General features: G+C 37.6%; 1 protein-coding gene across 1 annotated transcript in view; it reads right to left on the bottom strand.

Annotated features, from left to right (window-relative positions):
* CNST (consortin, connexin sorting protein) overlaps positions 1 to 17,927 on the bottom strand; it is a 59,575-nt gene that overhangs the window by 30,796 nt on the left and 10,852 nt on the right. The window contains exons 2-7 of the mRNA XM_072410251.1: positions 10,675 to 11,108; positions 7,130 to 7,329; positions 2,379 to 2,526; positions 1,466 to 1,552; positions 350 to 371; positions 31 to 34 (exon numbers count right to left, since the gene is read on the bottom strand). Of these exons, the coding sequence (XP_072266352.1) occupies positions 31 to 34; positions 350 to 371; positions 1,466 to 1,552; positions 2,379 to 2,526; positions 7,130 to 7,329; positions 10,675 to 11,074 (861 nt within the window). The 5' untranslated portion in view covers positions 11,075 to 11,108. The remainder of the gene's footprint in view (positions 1 to 30; positions 35 to 349; positions 372 to 1,465; positions 1,553 to 2,378; positions 2,527 to 7,129; positions 7,330 to 10,674; positions 11,109 to 17,927) is intronic.

Here is a 17,927-nt window from a genome sequence, read left to right as displayed (position 1 = left end):
GAGAGAATCTGTAGGAGGTTTTAACCCTACCTCACTAAAAGGAAAAAAAAAAAAAAAAAAAAAAAAGTTTTTGCTTTAGATAAAAAAAAGAGAAGAGTTTTGGATGATGTTATGCCAGAGAGGAGGGTTTGGAGGATGGTTAGAATATGGCATTAGTTACTAAAACCAAAGGTATTAGTCAGACATGCAAACTGTTAATAGAAAGCATAGACTAGGTATACACACACACACTCACTAAAGAGCACCTGCTACGGCAAACAAAAGGTACTTGCTTTTTCTTAAAGCTTCAAATCCAGTAACAGTAAATGTAAATAAATAAATGTATTGTTAAATAATCCAGGAGACTTACCTTCCACTTGGCAGCTGGCGGGCTTTGGGCAATAAAACAGAAAATATATATAGTTTAGTTCAAGCATTCACATGTACACTGACACAGAAGTGGACCCTAATGATACTGCAACAAGAGCTTTACTTCTAATATTAGCATGGAACCTATCCAATACTGGCTTCATTGGTGGATACTGGGTTGAAAATAACAGCTGCATAGTACACTATGAATTTACCTTTTCTTATACTTGTCTGCATCATAACAAATATGCTAAATACAAATGTAAAAAGTGCACATTGGATAACTTTTTACATAATTTTTTTTTTTTTTGCTTTGTTTGTGATTAACTTACAATGAGGATTTTATATAGTAACTGACATCATGCTGCCTAATATGTTGACAAAACCATCTGTCCTAATTGCATGTAATAAAATAATGTACCTATGTTCTGACTTGCATACAAATTTAACTTAGGAACAAACCTACAGTCCCTATCTCGTATGTAACCCAGGGACTACCTGTATGTCAGATGAAGTAGATTCTGCTGAATTCCAAAATTTAAATTGGTGATCTCCCACCACCCCCCACCCCCCACCCCCACTCTTTTCCTTATCACTTTTGAGTTTTGGCTGCTGAGAGCTACATACATACATATACAAATATAAATGTTGTGAAAGAAGGTTAAGCTGGGTAGACTTCTACTGCTGATTCTCTATTGGTCATATTTAAGCTCACTTCATTGTCCTTTCACTACTGCCTCTGGTTTATGAAGTAGGTTTATGAAATTTTCTGAAAGCAATAAAATAAAAAAAAAAAAACTAGACATAAGTTCTGAACTTTTTCCATGTGTCACATAACTAAAACTATTATAAAAGTTAACATAAAAAACAGAAAAGTGTTGTAATTTTTTTACTACTCCTAAAATGAAGAAATTGTTAGTTTTCCAGTTTTCTATATATGGTGGACTAGCTAACAATAATTTAGAATTTTAAAAAGTTTTAAACATGACAATGCAAATAGACAAAGTAACAAATGTAGTTTGACATGAACAGCATGGCTAAATCTTACATGAACAGTATCTAATTAAGACATTCCATGTGGCAGGGAACAAGATGTACACAATGATGGTTTACTCACCCCATTGCTGTTGAATAGCGGACAGATTTGCTAGTAGCTGCTCGTGATATATTCGTTCCAGCTGGATAAACTGCATAGCTTTCTCATCTAATTAGGCCATTAAGGATTATTTCAATTTCGTACATAAAAGACCACCAGCAGTCCTAAGAGGCAGCATTAATATTAAAACAAACTACAATATAATCAACATGGTTCTCACTGAGCCAGTAGGAATTTTCTAAATTTCTTAAAGCACAGTGCAGGAACAGATTCACAATGTTTTCACAGGGTGTCCCAGAAGGCCAAGTGCCTTGGTTAGGACATCAGAAGACAAAGCCTAATGAAAGTACCGTATTTTTCTGACCATAAGAAAAATTAAGCAAACAAACAGTGCAAAGCCAATAGATACACAATTACAGCAATGATTAACGTTCATTATCTAGTACAGGTGTTTTCCTACATGTAGGAGCACACAAAACAATAGTTTCATTCTAGCAGTTTCAAAAAATACGGGTTTAAAATAACACTAAAACATACCAAAAGACAGAACGGATGATATTATATGTTACTAGTCCTACTGTGTAAAAAAACAAAACAAAACTGTGGTAATTAGAACTATTCATTTTCTACTGGCCCTTAAAGTAGACTAAACTCGTTGGTGGGTGGTAAGCACAGCATGCGTACTGATTTTGGCACATATTTACCCTGTGCAGTTGTCGTGACGTGATGACAGATCCAAGACCTGAAATCGATGCATGCGAAGGAGCCACCAACTTCACTGCCGGCACCATTGCAGACTTCTGTGAAGAAGGCAATCCTGTTTTTCCATGGCCCCAGCGGCTAACTCTTTGTGCCATGACGCTGAACACAGAACCAAGCTCTAATCTACATGGTGAACAATTAAAATCCTTTTGCCACTGGTGCACCCAGTTACAAACTTTCTCCCTCCCCTGTGTGACACCTAAGCGGCATTGGAAAAGGGGAGAGGTGAGGGCAACTATAAACTCAGGCCTCCCTGTGACTGCAGGGGTTGCCGAGGTTATAGTTATGCCTCTGAATCCTAATGTGTTTCTCTGTGCAATCTGCAAATAAAAAATTAATTTATGAGGGGAGCCATATTACCTTTACATATGTCAGTTCTGCTGCCTGCTCAGTAGAACTCCACAGTGAATTCCCACTAATGCAAAATGCTTTAGGGAAAGAAGCAATGGCATTTGTATATTAAATATAATATTCACAATACCCTAAACTCTGCTATAAAAATGTTTATTTCAGCAGATTTCACTGTTAGGTTATGATTATATACACTGCTCAAAAAAATTAAGGACGCACTGAAATCAAATATCAGATCTCAAATAACTGAAATATTTACATTCAAAAGTTTCATTGGTCTAAATTTTGTAATTCATTGAGAACTAAATGATATAAAAAAATGGAAACCAAAACACTGCATCACAAAAAAATAAATATTGTCTGCTACTTGGTCTAATTCATGTGTTCAATACTAAATCAAGTGTGCTGAATCCAAATCTGAAGTTTGATTCTGCCTAGGACATCAAGATTTTAAGTTAATTACGCATATAGACGCAATTAGCTACATGCTCTCATTCCGCAGTTATTATGTAATCTCTATACATAACTAGCTTTTGCCTCATAGTTCCATGACATTACAAAAATGAAGTTTAATGTTGCAACAACATATACAATTACACATAATTCACCTGCGTCCTTGTACAACACACATGTACACTTCAGCAGCGTTTCAGGCACCGTCTCCCATTGCAACAGTAGTCGCCCATCATGTTCGGGTTGCACCTGTCTTGATATCTTGTTTCCATAACAAAAATGTCCTGGTGGAACCTCTTACCTTGTTCATGACTTACATCACCCAAATTTTGTGGGAAGAAGTCCTGATGGTATTGTAAAAAATTAATTTTAAGTGACATTCGGCAGCCAAGTTGATGATATGCTGTTAGCATGTTGTTCACGAGTTCCGCATGGTTTTCAGCTCGTTGGTTGCCCAACTAGCACAAATGAATCCCAAGCAGCAAGTTCAAGTGGTTTGAGTTTGTCTCTGAATGCAGCATCCATCAAATTACAGATTTGGGGACCAACAAAAATGCCTGCTTTCAGTTTAGCATCTGTTATACCTTTTCCAAACTTGGCCTTCAGATACTTAAAAGCCATACCATTACAATCCATTGCAACAACAGAGTTTTCATTAATCCAAGTTTAATATGAAGTAGCAGAAGGTAAACTTTCTGTGGATCATTGAGTGATTTATGATTCACATTGTACTGGCCAACAGGGTGTTCAGGTCTGGGTGGCCATTCTTTCACTTTGTAATGGTTTCTGTCTTCACAACTGTTCCAGAGGCACGGAAAGCACATATATTTTGTATATCCCAATTGCAGACCAAGAAGGAGTGCCACAACCTTCAGGTCATCACAAACATTCCACTTGTGTCCTGAATAGTAAATCAATTTCAAAATGACCTCGTGGATTCGTATGTCTCTTTCATTCCCTCAGCATGAGCGAGAGAAACAGAAGGTTTTTCGTTAACTTTGTGCAGCAATACAGCTTTTAAACGTGCTTTGCTTGAGTCTATGAACAATCCCCACAGCTCTGGTATGTATTCGCATCCTAACTCCATCATCAGACCACTCACGTCAGTACAGAAGCAAATGTTGTTTTCCAGCTTGTAATAACCTGCAAACTTTGTGTGACGATCACTAAGTGTGAAGTTGTCGTTCCTTTTTGTAGCAAATTCCCCTCCTTTAATCTGGAGGCTAACACTTCAGACTTCGCTTTTGACAAAGACAGGTCCCTTACTAAATCATCTAAATCTCATTGGCTTAAAAAATGTCTTACCCTCTTCAAATTGGGGTTCATAACATTTATTAACATCGACATCATCCTCCTGTTCCTCATCCGACATGTCTCTTACAGTAACAGATGTAGAAGGGACTGGCACTGGATTCTCTGCATCATGTGGCACTGGCCTCAGAGCACATTCACAATCAGGATAGACGATTTTTGACTTAGTCTTCTTCGAAAACCCAGCAATTTTACTGACACAGAAGTAGCAGTCCGAGTGATGTTCTTTTGGCTCACGCCAAACCAAGGGCACAGCAAAAGGCATTTTATTCCTTTTCCCATTCAACCATTGTGTTAGGCCAATGTAACACACCTGACAGCAGATATGAGGTGCCCAGCTTTTATCCTGATGTCCAATTTCACATCCAAAGTAATACTTGTAAGCAAATCTCACCCTCTTGGTTAGGTTCTTGCATTGATCACACAGGGTATATTTGCTACAAATTTAGCAAATATTGTCTGGTTTATTAATACAGCTGCACCTACTAATTTTTAGCTTAAAACAGACTCCGTATGGCCCAGCTGTACTATCCAATAAGATGGTTTTGCACTAGAGACAAGCCCTTGGTCCATCTCGCCTCATATACCTATTTCCAACGTCAGCTCACTGACTTGCCCAGCCACTGCTGAAACATGCGTGCCACCAGGGGGCGTGATTCAGCTGAGGCGACAGCAGGCATAGTGGTAGCTGCAAATGTTATAATGTTCCCATGTAAAAATACATTACCCAATTACTGACCATTTGAACAGCTATAGTACGCCTATAAACTTAAAATCTGTAAGTGATAGGCAAATTCTGAGTTCAGATTTGGAATCAGCACACTGGAAATCATGTAAATCACATGTGTTATTCACAGTAGCAAAATCCTTGTTGTGCGGTGAAATCATTAAATCTAATAAGGACCGAATTCAAATTCCCACTGAATATGACCGTAAAAAACTGAATGATTGAATTTCCATGAATTTCATCATAATCAATTCGTGTCTCAGTAGTTTGTGTGGCCATCATGAACTCCTGACATCTGGGTATGTTTTTAAGACAGCAGTTGGTGTCCAGGGGATCGCTTCCTAGACTAGGATCAGGATTTCAGCAAGCTCCTGCACAGTCTGTGGTGCTACGATACACAATGTCCTGAGGAGGGGGGGGGGGACTATAGTGAATTTAGGTCTGGGGAATGTAGGAATGACAAAGAACTGCCTACACAGAAAAACTCGGGCACCAATGAACCAACATAAGAACAGCCTACACAGTTCTGAGCATTTAATGCAATTTTGCGATATCAGTACTCACAAAGGCACTTGCAAAATCCAAGACTGATGAAAGATTGGTAAAGAAAAATAAGAGAAGAGGCTTTGTCTGATTCACAAAATAAATATAACCCATTTTACCTTATTAAGAACACATACATTATAAAAGAGCATATATAATGTAAACAAAAATAATCAGACAGTGGAAACAAACAAGTATTTCATCAGTCTTTTTTGTAAGCAATTTAAATTTCCACTGTGCAATTTATACAAACACAACATAACAAGAAAAGCTAGAGGAGGATTTCAAGTTAAAGACTACCTATGCTTTAACCATTTGACCAGCAGGGCAAAGCAACATATTTACTCAATAGCAGCCTAAAAAACAAACAAAAAAAACCCCACTAACAATATAAACCTTTTTGCTCCTTTTTCTTACCTACCATTTTGTTTGGCCAGCAGAAGCAAAGAAAAATACCCAACACAAGCTTGGCAGCAAAGTAAACTTGTTGCATTGTTCTGCCATGGCCACTCCCATATTTCATTTTATTCATACTCCCTTTAGAAGCCCGCTTTTCCCACAATGGTGTAATATAATGTGTAGAAGCAGAAAATAGTGCAGACCAAACTTATGGAGCACTGTGGTGCACAGCCCATTTAAATGAATGGGGTGGAATGAATGCCCATTCACAATTATAAGCTGCAACAGTGAATATGTGTGAATGGGCCCTTAAAGGACAACATTCTCATTGTGGTGGCAGGTGAACTTTATTTATACTTATTGTACAATTATACGTATACTCCATTACTGCTACTGTAACATTGGCTCAATGGCTAACAACCATCCAATAAGAATTCAAAGAATAATGTGTGTAAATGAGGAACAGCAGCGTACCAGGTGAGTGCCAATTAAAGGATTACGGCACGAGTATAATAATCCTTTAAATCCAGAAAAATGTATGTATCCTTATTCTAGCCAAAATGTAACATGTGACTAACTGTACTCTTTGAAACACCAAAAAAAAAAAAACTCACTTTTGTGGGGCAAGAGTAAGGATAAGCAGGCATTTCTTCACTGAAAAGTGTAGTTCAAAGAATTAGTAAACCTGGAAATACGGGCAACTGCATTTTTACCATATCTTGCTGCTTAAACTTCTGCATGGCTCCCATCTTCTCCCATTTCTTCAGCCTCTCTATTGGACAGTATGGCCAGCTTTTATAACCCAGTCAAAAGAGGCAATAGGAGAGCAGGATTAAAAAAAAAAGTTCAGCTAGGTCTAGGTCTAGGGTTAACTGATCATTTTGGCATTGCATTTTATTGATTTTTTATTTAAATTCTGTTTATGCATATTTTTAATATATGGTCTGTTTGTCAGATTGTTCATATGTCCAGGTTTATGTAAATTATTCCTATTTAGTGTGCTTTCCAATCTATGGATTTATGAAAAATATGTTCCTGTAACCAATTATAGTGAGAAAAACAAAGAAGTACTTTGGATGCAACACTTCTGGATTTATGCAAAGAAAACAGGCAGAAATAAACCAATGTTCAAGTGTTACCTGGTGAAGGCACGTGGGAAGCATTCTGGAATCTTCTGTTTGTTCAAACCCTTCTCTGATAAGGGAAAAAAGAGAGTCTCGAAGTTGCTTCTGATTCCTGGGTTCATTGCCAACACCTAACTCTTGTACTGCTAAATCAAGAACAGATTCTATAAATCCATTGTCTTCGGATAGTGTGACATCGGCAGCTGCTGAAATCCCTGCAAAGTAAAGAAGTGATCGTGGTTATTAAAGGGTACATAAAAAGCAGAACATAAACTTCTTTATTTTATAAAAACACAACATACAAGCTAAACTTACCAAGACTAAATCTACTTGAACAAGTACTAATGACAATGTTATGAATCCCTTCACTAAGCAGCACACATTTTATCCTATTTTAGAACAAGATAAAAAGTAAAATTAGTTTTTAGGACTGTACTAATCTGCTTTTATTTTGCCTTGCTTGTAACTTTCTTACCCTTCATTAACATGCCAAAAACATTTTTCATTTCATAACTTGTTTTAGACCCAGTGACATCTTCAGCAGGTCCTTGTGCGCCTCTGTGCAATTAAGGAAGATCATACCTCAACAAAAATGATGCAGGGACATGCTCTAGAGCAGTGTTTCTCCATCTTTTTACCCTAGGGGAACCCCCTAAAATAACTTTCAGGTATTTAGGGAAAACCTGCTATAAATATTAAATCCACAGCTCAGAGTAGATTAGTGTGGTGATCAGTAGGAAGAAGGCCTGTTACACTGCTGACCTATCTATAAGGGTGGCATTACCCACATTGGTCAATTTAACTAATACCAATGATCATTTTAGCGAAAAGGCACAAATTGCTCATTGTGTAAGGAACCCCTAGCAACCATTGGAAGAACCTGGTATAAAAATGCTGCTTCAGAGGTTAGTAGAAAGGTTTGGGGATAAAATATGGGTAATAGCTGAAAAAAACAAAAAGTCAAACATAAAATAAAAAAATACAGATTAAATCCATAAGGGAGCTATTTTAACTGCATATGGATTTGTATTTCAGTCCATCCAGTTCCAGAGATGGGCACTGTCCAAACACATGGCCGGAAGGATTAAACAATATTCATTACTGGTATAGATTGAAGAATAGATGAGTGATGTCCCTCTCTGCACCCCAGATAATTATTAGAAGAGTAACAAAGAAGCAACAGACAGAAGTAATCTTTCTGCTCACTTTGCTCTGTTTTCCTTATCAACAAATCTGCAAGCAAAACACCTTACTTGCTTTCTAGCTGCCCATGTCTTTTCCGGCCTCATTATTGCTTTATGGAATATTGAAAAAGAGTCAGCTACAAAAATTTTATTTAAAACTACATTTGTTGATGTTCCCAAAATACCTTTCAATACAGAGTTTGTGGACAGGTTCTTTGGGACAAATCAGCAGCACTGTTTTGCAGCCCAAACAAGATGCTACTAGTGCACCAAATTTCTGGCAGATTAACAGGTATTTGCTTGTCTTTTTTAAAAGAATAACAATCCACAAGCATTAGGGATCTGAAGTTCTCTGGAATGGTTAGGTGGTATTTTTGAGGACAAATATATGAACAAGAGAAAAGACGTAAAACAAATATGAATTTACATCAGTGATGCATAACCAAAATAGTACCCTTTCGATAATACACCCCTGCAGTGCAACATGTTACTGCAATACACGGTTATATCTGTGGGTGGCTGCAGAGCCATTAATTATGAATAGAACCCCAATGTACTGCAAAAATAAATGTGCAACATAAAAATGTTCCAGTGCATAGCCTTGTGGTGTGAATGGGCCCTAAGCAATTTAAAAGCATTAGGACAATACTGTTATAATGTGTAAGCTGTTTAGTGTGTAAAACAATAAAAAAAACAACAAATATTTCAGCTATAGAGCTACTTGCACCACGTTTAGATTAGTAATTTTGCATGCACCAAGTGTTATTATTTACATCTACGTCTTTCTATTCAGCATAATATTATACTAGCAAGTAATTGATGGAAGCCCAGTGTACTTTTGGAGTTTTCTGATAATCTTATGTACTCATTCCGGACTGCAGATCTGCAAGTCTGTGACAGAGGCCATAATAACCTGGTAAAAAGTTTACTAGTGAGTTTTTTTTTTACCTAAAAGCAAAGTTAGTGCTCCACGTGCCAGCGCTCTCTGCTGGTGTATTTAAGTACTGGCCATAACCATGTGTTCTAATGTGTGCTCATACAGGCACGTAATGAAATGAAGAGATGTGTTGTATCTGATCAGATCTGTTAGAATGTGCCTGGCAGTGTGAATATTTCTCTCTAAAAGGAAAAACTTGTAGATCCTGCAAGAAATTCAGTCAGCTCTGAACTTGTATGCTGACAATTCAGCCTCTGGTGCGCTGAAATCCCATGCAGTGCCTTTCCCAGCTAGACTATTTGTGATTGGTCAGAAAAATGAAAAAGTACAAATTCCCAGACACTGTGTTGCTGTGGGAACAGCTTGCTCGGTAACCTGAACAAACTTTAAAGTGGAACTCAAGCTTCACTTCATAAATTTGGCATCAGGCAGATCATTATTGCAAAAATGGAGATATGATGCCCCTTCTGTAATAGGTATTCTTACCTGCCTGAGCACCATATATCTGTCAATCAAGTTGGCCAAAGCTTGGGATAAAGAAAAGCAGAAGGCAGAAGATGGCAGCAGCCAAAATGAAACTAGGACAGGTGAGCATCTCTAAGCTTTGTTTAAAATAGAAGGAAAGAAGATTGTGTGGTTTAGTGTGGGTCAGGATGGAAGGGGGTGTGGGATTCCGTAGAGTGGGGTTAGGCAATTTCTGGAAAGACTATTTACCCTACTATGCTTAGTAAATATTGCTCTGGAACCCTTTACAAATGCACAATATTCTGTACACACAATGAGCCCGATTCATTAAAGCTCCCCAAGACTGGAGAGGATAAATTATCATGGGCTATCCAGCAAACCTGGAATGGATCTGGTCCAGAACGAACTCTTTTGCCAACTCATAGCAAATACTTTTTAGGAAATCCATGCAGATTCATGTTTGAAACTAAAATGACTGGGAATAAAAGATCAAAACTAGCAAAAGAAAAGCTCTCAATAGAAATGAAAATAAAAAAAGTATTGTTCATTAAAATAAATGCAAAGGCTCCGACATTACTAAATGTGATGCAAAACCCTTATAAAAGGACATTGTTACCTTACGTAGTCAAATTTATTTGTGCTTCAAACATTCCCTCCTCCCAGACACTGCACCTCACACTGTGAACGTTTCAGCAATAGAAGCTCTTCTGTCAAGCAGTGGGCAAGGCTAGGTGTGTTGATAAGCTACAAGCCTGCAAATGGTGACAATGGTGATAAATGCCCTTGGAAACATTTTTTCATCTCATTGTAGCACAACCAGCCTACAGTGGTAATGATAAACTGAATTCAAAAGCAGTGCAGCACTGTTACCACACCATTGCAGGAAGCTGTATTAGGTGGACTTCACTGGCAAGATCATCATGTATTTGTGGGACTATGAAGGTGTAAGTGTAGTCAGCATGCTTTGCAATTACCTGTTGGTTTTCCATTGTTGCTTTTCTTGTATTTATTACTGCGCCTCCCAGACACACGTTTGCCTTTATTAGTGGCATTCTCCTTAATCGAAAGAGGAGCAGAGGCCAAGCTGTCCATTACAGTGTGATCATAATCTTCACATCCTTTCTTACAACTAAGCTGCCCACACATCACGTTGCAGCTTTCATTATTATTAATACTATCCTGGACATCCTTGTGCTCAAGACCGCTATCTTCGTTTTTCGTCAGAGTCTGTTTGTTATCACTATTTAATTTGTTCTCATTTACATCAGAAGCCATTTGAAAAGAAGTATTCTTTGTGTCCGCTTGGCTACAAAGCACCGTTCCATCCTCGGTGTTGGTCTGCAAGGCTGTTAGTGGTTTTTCTTCTGTATTCATTATGGTGACACGTAAAACATATCAGACACAAATCCTAAAAATTGAAAAGGGAACATTAATATATCATAAAATGCATTATCAGTTTTAATCACTAGATATCACATGGAGTTGTGTGACTTTTGAAGTGTTAAGAAAAACACAATTTAAATTTTTCCTTATGTTAACCAATTCAAGGGTATAATAAATACAGACATTACTGCCAAGGAGCACAGCCTTTTGGCACACAGAACAAAAGTGGTATATTTCTTAATCTGTGCATTGTTAAGTTAGTATCTGTTCAACAGCATTATCTAGACCTTTCCTTCCCCACCTTCCCGTACCTGAAATGCCCCTTTTTATTCAATGGGTTTCAGGTCATTCAACCATGAAAGCTCTGAATTGCATGTCGCATGTTTAGCCTAGTCTGCATACACATGCAGCATGCCTAGAAAAGCCCACTCCTCCAAAATGACACTCACCCCCCTAACTGGAACTTTGTACTATTTCACCTTATAACTACATTTTATTAATATTCTAAAATAATAATTCGTAGCTTTCATGAAATTGTTGACCCTACTTTATCGCCTCCTCAAAAGGTAATTTAAATTTCCTGCCTGCTTATCAAATTACAATTCAAGCAGCCCCCCTGCAGGCCTGTTTTTAACTTGCGTTGGTGCAGCACCATAAGTATTCCCACTACACGTTATTGTAACTGGACCTCATTGGTTGAGAATTCAACCTGGCCTCACAGCAATGCTGCAAAATCTGGATCTTGCTGCTGCCATCTTGGCTTCCTAATGTGAATAAATAAACACGGATTTCTAAAAAATATCATCAAGTAAAAAATGGAATTAAAAGGCATGCACGGGTTAACAGAAAGACACTAAATTTTTTAACATTTTTTTTTTAAACATTATTAGACAGACTAATTCTTATTATACCCATGACAATTTTCAGGCAATTCTTCACTTCATCCAGCTTGATGAAAAAGTGACTCCATGGAATTAAAATAGCCACATGGTTATTTAAAAATTAATGACACAACAAAAATTGTGTATTTTCATGATTGCTTCAATTTAAAGACAACATTTACCTTTTTCTTCTCTATCCTTTTGACATAACTTAAGCTTTTATTTTAGGTAAAGCTGTTTGATTTACAAATCATAATCAAGAATCCAAAGGCTATTAAAAAAAGTCAGATTGTACCAGCAGGTGGCACTGTGTCCTCATGTAAAGTGTGTCACAATCTCTTGCCAACAGAGACACAAGTTTGTTACAAACTGTACATGAGAACACAGCACCATCTACCGGTACTAGTGGCCAGCAATAATGCACGGAAGATTATTTATGAGCAAGCAAGCTATCCAAATCAAAAGTACACAATACTTTAACCTGTAAAAAGGTGGATACACATATACAGACTATGCCCATGTTATTTAAATTATTTTCCACTTTTAGATAAAGTTTTAAAAAAAAAAAAAATAGAACATCATGGATGCATTCACATTAATTTCATTGGCATTTCTGTTGATTACTATTTTAAATGTTAGCAGTGAAGGGTGCATCTTGTGCAGTAGGTGCATAGTTCTGGTGGGCGGGCTGCCGAGCTGCCATGCCTCTTCCACTAGGCTCTTACCAGCTGCTCTGAACAGACTAGAGGCTGCGCGCTCAGTTCTCACCTTATTGCTGATAAGAGCTGAGCATAGGTAGAAGAGCACAGCACAGCTATGATGAAATCGTGACACAGGTTGTCCCTTCCCCATTCTGTAGCTGTGCTGAGTCTTTTATTGAAAAAAAAAATATTGAATAACAATTTCTCCGCCCAAGTGGGCGTGTGTAATGACGTCATCTGAGTATTCCGCGTGTAACAGCATGTCATTCCGCAGCCTTACAGCTCTCCGTGTATAAACCTTCATATCTCCTAAAACGTATGTCATATTGTCTTGAAATTTTCAGGGTGCACAGGGAACACACATAGTTAGTAGTAACCACAATTTCACCCCAGCTTTATTTAAATTTATAATAAACTTTTGAAAATACAACATTGGGATTTCAGTATTAAAAGCAAGTGTGCCTAGAAATTCTCTATTGAAAATGTAAATTGGGGACCCCTGGTGCCACTTACATAGAAAGGAGCTATGGGATGGGGCCCCTAAACTAATACCTGTCACAAATCTATAACTGCCATACTATTGAATCCCAATTTCCCTAAAATAATGATGTGTCCAAATCACACCTTTGTTACACATTACTGCCCTCTTCTAACATGTAAACCCCAATGTTTATTCTCTGTTCTCTGGAATAGAGAGTTTTAGGAAACTGAAAATGTCTGAAGAATGTCTGTGGCTCCCCCCCTAATATTTCATCACTATAGTATCATTAGAACATAAAAATCTCTGATCAAAAAAAAAAAAAAAATGTGATTCAGGTACTGGTAGGGTACAGTCATGTGTAACAAGGGAGTGTGTTTAAATGGGCAGTTTTTTATGTTGTAATGATGCCATGGAGATGAAAGTTTGGGGGGTGTTAGCCACAAGTGTCCCCCACTTGCACCTATACTTTTGTTTACCTGCACCTCTCTGTTCTGGAGACATTAGGGTTCAAGGTAGTGGAAGTGGACAGTTTGATGGGCAGAGGTTTTTTAATGTTCTAATGATGCCATGTTAAATGAAATTTTAGGGGTTTATACACACTTGCACCCACAATTTCAGTTTCCTGCACTTCCCAATTCCAGATAAACTGGAGTTCAAAGAACAAAAGCAGAAGGTGTAGCATAGTATTACAATTATAGTTTGGTGAAAGGTAGGTAAACAATTTCAGGGCCCCACCCCAATGCTCCTTGCTATATATGTGGCCCCTGTGGGTCCTTAAATTGCAATTTACTGCTAAATGCACTTTCTTATGAAACAGCAACCTGAATGTTCAGTAGTTTTTAAACTCGTGATCCCCATATTTTGAAATAAAAAAAAGAAATTTTGGTTATTAGTAGCTATGAGAGTCCCGTGTACCCTTAAAATTTAAAGTAATTACAACCAACAATTTAGCAGATGTGAAAGATTGAACACGGTTAGTTGTTAGGCTGCAGAATATGACAAGCAGACCCCCACCCCCACAGTTAATAGAAAAATGTGGGGGGGGGGCTCCCTTTTTGTCTTTACTGCCATGGTGGTAAAGACTGCAGAGTAAATCTGCAGACTCCTGGGATATTTGTGTCACATATCACAGGTGCCAATCCCAGGTGCCCAGGACTTACCGCCTGTTGCCAATCCTAGGTGCCCAGTTTTTTTATTGCTAATGTGAACTAAGCCTAACTTATTACACCACATTGATCATACTATGCATACAAGGGATTACACTATTAAAACACGGAACACTGGGCAGATGGATTAAAATACACAGCACTGGACTGAAAAATTGTACATTCTAACAAGCCGGCATTAGAACAGTGACACAAAAATAGAGGGTATTGGATACCTGTGGCAAAAAATTTGATGTGTCTTGCCCCCTCCCCCACTTTTTGTTTTACCACCCGGCTGCAGCTTAGTGCTTAGCTTAGTATAAAATATGGGGTTCTTTCACACAAGCAGCATTTACCTGAGGTTTTCATCATATAGAAGCATGCTGAAGAAGAAAGATGTCAACCAAACTCAGTATTACCTTCATATTATACTTATATATGAATTTTCAGTAGTTAACAACATACTTGACCAGGAGTAAAAAATGCCAGTCCAATATTAGGTTCAAATTAATTACAATAACTCTGTGGCACATATATGAAAAAAACAATATTTATAATACAAGTAGTGTTGGTCAAAGCCTTTATTTCCTGCGGTCTTGTCTGTTTCCTGCACATGTCTAACTTAAAGCTGCCTTATCATCAAAGAATAAACATTATATAAACGGGCTGCTTTGCCTTTTACATAATAAAATGAAGTATACTTTAAAGCTGGTTTAAAATGCTGTGTATTTAAGCCAATCATTTTTTTGTAGCCCAAGACTCAGAAAGGCTAATTAGTCTTCATAAGATAACAAAGAGTGTGAACAAGACACATACCGGGTAGCTCTTTTTTTGGTAACAGACCAAAAGGGAGAACATTTCAAAAGAAGAATTCACATAAACCTGGATTAAATATATAACCAAAGATCTGAAAACTGCCAAACCAGCGTATATGTTCTAGCTCAGACACTTGTTTGGTAGTGAAAATAAAGAGGATAAATAAAAACAAAACATAGGCTTCACATATCAAAATGTCATGAAATGCCATATTTACATATGCCTTAGTAATGTTTGGGCTCAGCATTGATGGTTCAGCACTGCATAGAGTCTCAGTACAATCAGCTTTTCTCTCATTTAACGGCTTTTTTCTTTTTCCAATTTTCTGCTTGCTATTCAGTAAAACAAAAGTCTCTTCTACTGTTAGATATGGGATCGATCAGAGAATTTACAACAAACATTTATGAGCAATTTGCATATTACTTAAAAATCTTTGTTTTGCTTGCTGCTAATAAAAATAAAACTAGACTGTTTATAGAAGGCCAAAAGGTGAAATTATTTGGTCCTCTAATTATTTGCAGTGCAATGCCAAGAAAAAAAAATAATATTACAGATCTATCTGCTGCTGTGGACACTTCCTGCTGGGGGTGCAAATTATTTTATGGATGGGTCTAGTCTCTTTATTTTTCCTGGTTTTGATCCTTTATACTATGTCAGTTATTTATCTAAGATGACCACAGATTATCTACCAAATAAGGTTGGGTCCTTTTTTTTTCTTGGTGAAGCTGTGGTGAAATGCATTGAGAAATAAAAAAAATGTTTGAACCGTACATATATATTCAAAGCAATGTGTTGTCTTGGAATATATGTATATAGGCTTGTTAATGGAAAAAATTGTGGTTGAATAATGCCATTATATAGTATTACATCTAAAGTCCCACGCTCTTCAACTACTAATTACAGTATGCTTAATGCTTAACCTATAGCTGTCCGATGGAGACAAATCTTACAAATAATATAAGGCTTTTAAAACATTACCGGATGCTTGTAGGAATTTGTTTAATATAACAGCAATATATCTGCCTATGGGAAATAAAACTGTTCATGTGATATTCATTTTAGCTGTGTGTTTAGTAGTGTGGAGTATACTTTATTACTTGTTGTTAGTATTAAATGCTCTACAATTAGTACCATAAAAGTTAATAAATGTGCTGGGAAGAGGACTGCATGTCTTCTAGACTTGTAACTGCAATTTAGTTGAAAAATTGCTTAAGTCCCAATTAAACATCAAAGAGTCAGAATTGAAGCTACACGTTCATATTATTCATGCTTAATAGAGATACATGGACAAGACATTAGCAGGACTGCCTTAAATGGATAAACGTGCACATGAATTATTGCATCTGAGTTCTTTGCCAATATCACTATGCTAAGATGGAAAAGCAGAAATAAAAAACATTCTATTATAAGAACCACTATGCAGATCAAAAAAAAAAAAAAAAAAAAAAAAAAAAAAAAAAAAAGAAATTACAAACCTACAACAATTTTGTAAAGAAAGCTCCATGTTAACCCTATATTCTCATTACCCACATATTCTGCTCATATCCAATGAACTTCTTGTGTTTGACAGCTGAATGTTGGGGCTCAGTCACTACTCATATAGTAGGGCCCTGTGTGCAGACCCAGTCAACATGCACTCTGTGAGCTTACCTAGCATCATGAAGCTTTTGCTGAAAATGCACTTTATCAATAATAGCAATGCACAAAAAACATGCTAAAAAGCCAATATGCATTTTTGTTCATTACGCAAGTGTCCATATTTGCCAAAAGCATATAAAACGCACCTAAAGCACGTCTAGTGTTGCATTACAATTTAACACATTAAAGCAAAACTAAACCCAAAAAAATAGAAAAAAATTGTGTTATTGCAAAGGGGACAGCCAATGTCCATGCTGCAATAAAATAACCTTACTTGCTTCATCACAATTTAACTGTATTTACCTTTTTGTTCTTGCATGTGTGTCACGATCTTTACCTGGAGTTGGGTCTTAAGACACCTTGATTGGCTGGGCTGGGATGACCTAACGCCTACACAAATATGCGGGAGCTCAACCAGTCCCGGCAGCCGCAGAGGAAGCCAATATGTGACCGGTATCCTGGCATCCAATGCTGAGCTGCGCATGTGAAGCTTAGAGTTTAACAGATGAAGACAGCGATCAGGCAAGTACAGTGAGGGAAAGAAGTATTTGATCCCCAATTGATTTTGTATGTTTGCCCTCTGACAGTGATAGGCAATAGTTTTGTAACCCAGTCCAGCCTTGTATAGGTCTACAATTTTGTCCTGGACATCTTTGAACAGCTCTTTGGTCTTGGCCATGGTGGCTAGTTTTGAATCTGATTGATCGATTGATTGCGTCTGTGGACAGGTGTCTTTTATACAGGTACTGTAACAAGCTTGAATTAGGAGCACTCCCTTACAGAGAGTGCTCCTAATCTCAGCGTGTTACGTGCATACAGGGAAGACACCGGGGAGCCTGAAATTCAAGATCTTGTGCTTTGCCTTCATATCCCTTCCACAGTTCTTGTCCCACTTACATTCTGACCTGGTAAAAAAAGTACTCCCCCAGCGCCTCTCTGCTCCTCCAATGACCTAATGACTTCTTTACTCATAACCCCATCACACGCATGGATACAAGACTTCTCTAGAGCTGCCCCAACTCTCTGGAATGGTCTTCCTCATCATATTCAGCTTGCTCCTACTTTCTGCTCATTTAAAAGAGCACTCAAAACCCATTTATTCAAACTTGCCTACCCATCTTCTTCTGTCTTTTGAAACCATCACTTCTTCCCACCACTACATATCTCCCATTCTATTGTGTG

This window comes from Pyxicephalus adspersus, chromosome 4 (genome assembly GCF_032062135.1).
Source record: "Pyxicephalus adspersus chromosome 4, UCB_Pads_2.0, whole genome shotgun sequence".
In the NCBI taxonomy this organism is placed as follows: domain Eukaryota; kingdom Metazoa; phylum Chordata; class Amphibia; order Anura; family Pyxicephalidae; genus Pyxicephalus; species Pyxicephalus adspersus.
Note: the sequence above shows the minus strand (reverse complement) of the source record. Positions and strands in the feature narration are given on the sequence as shown.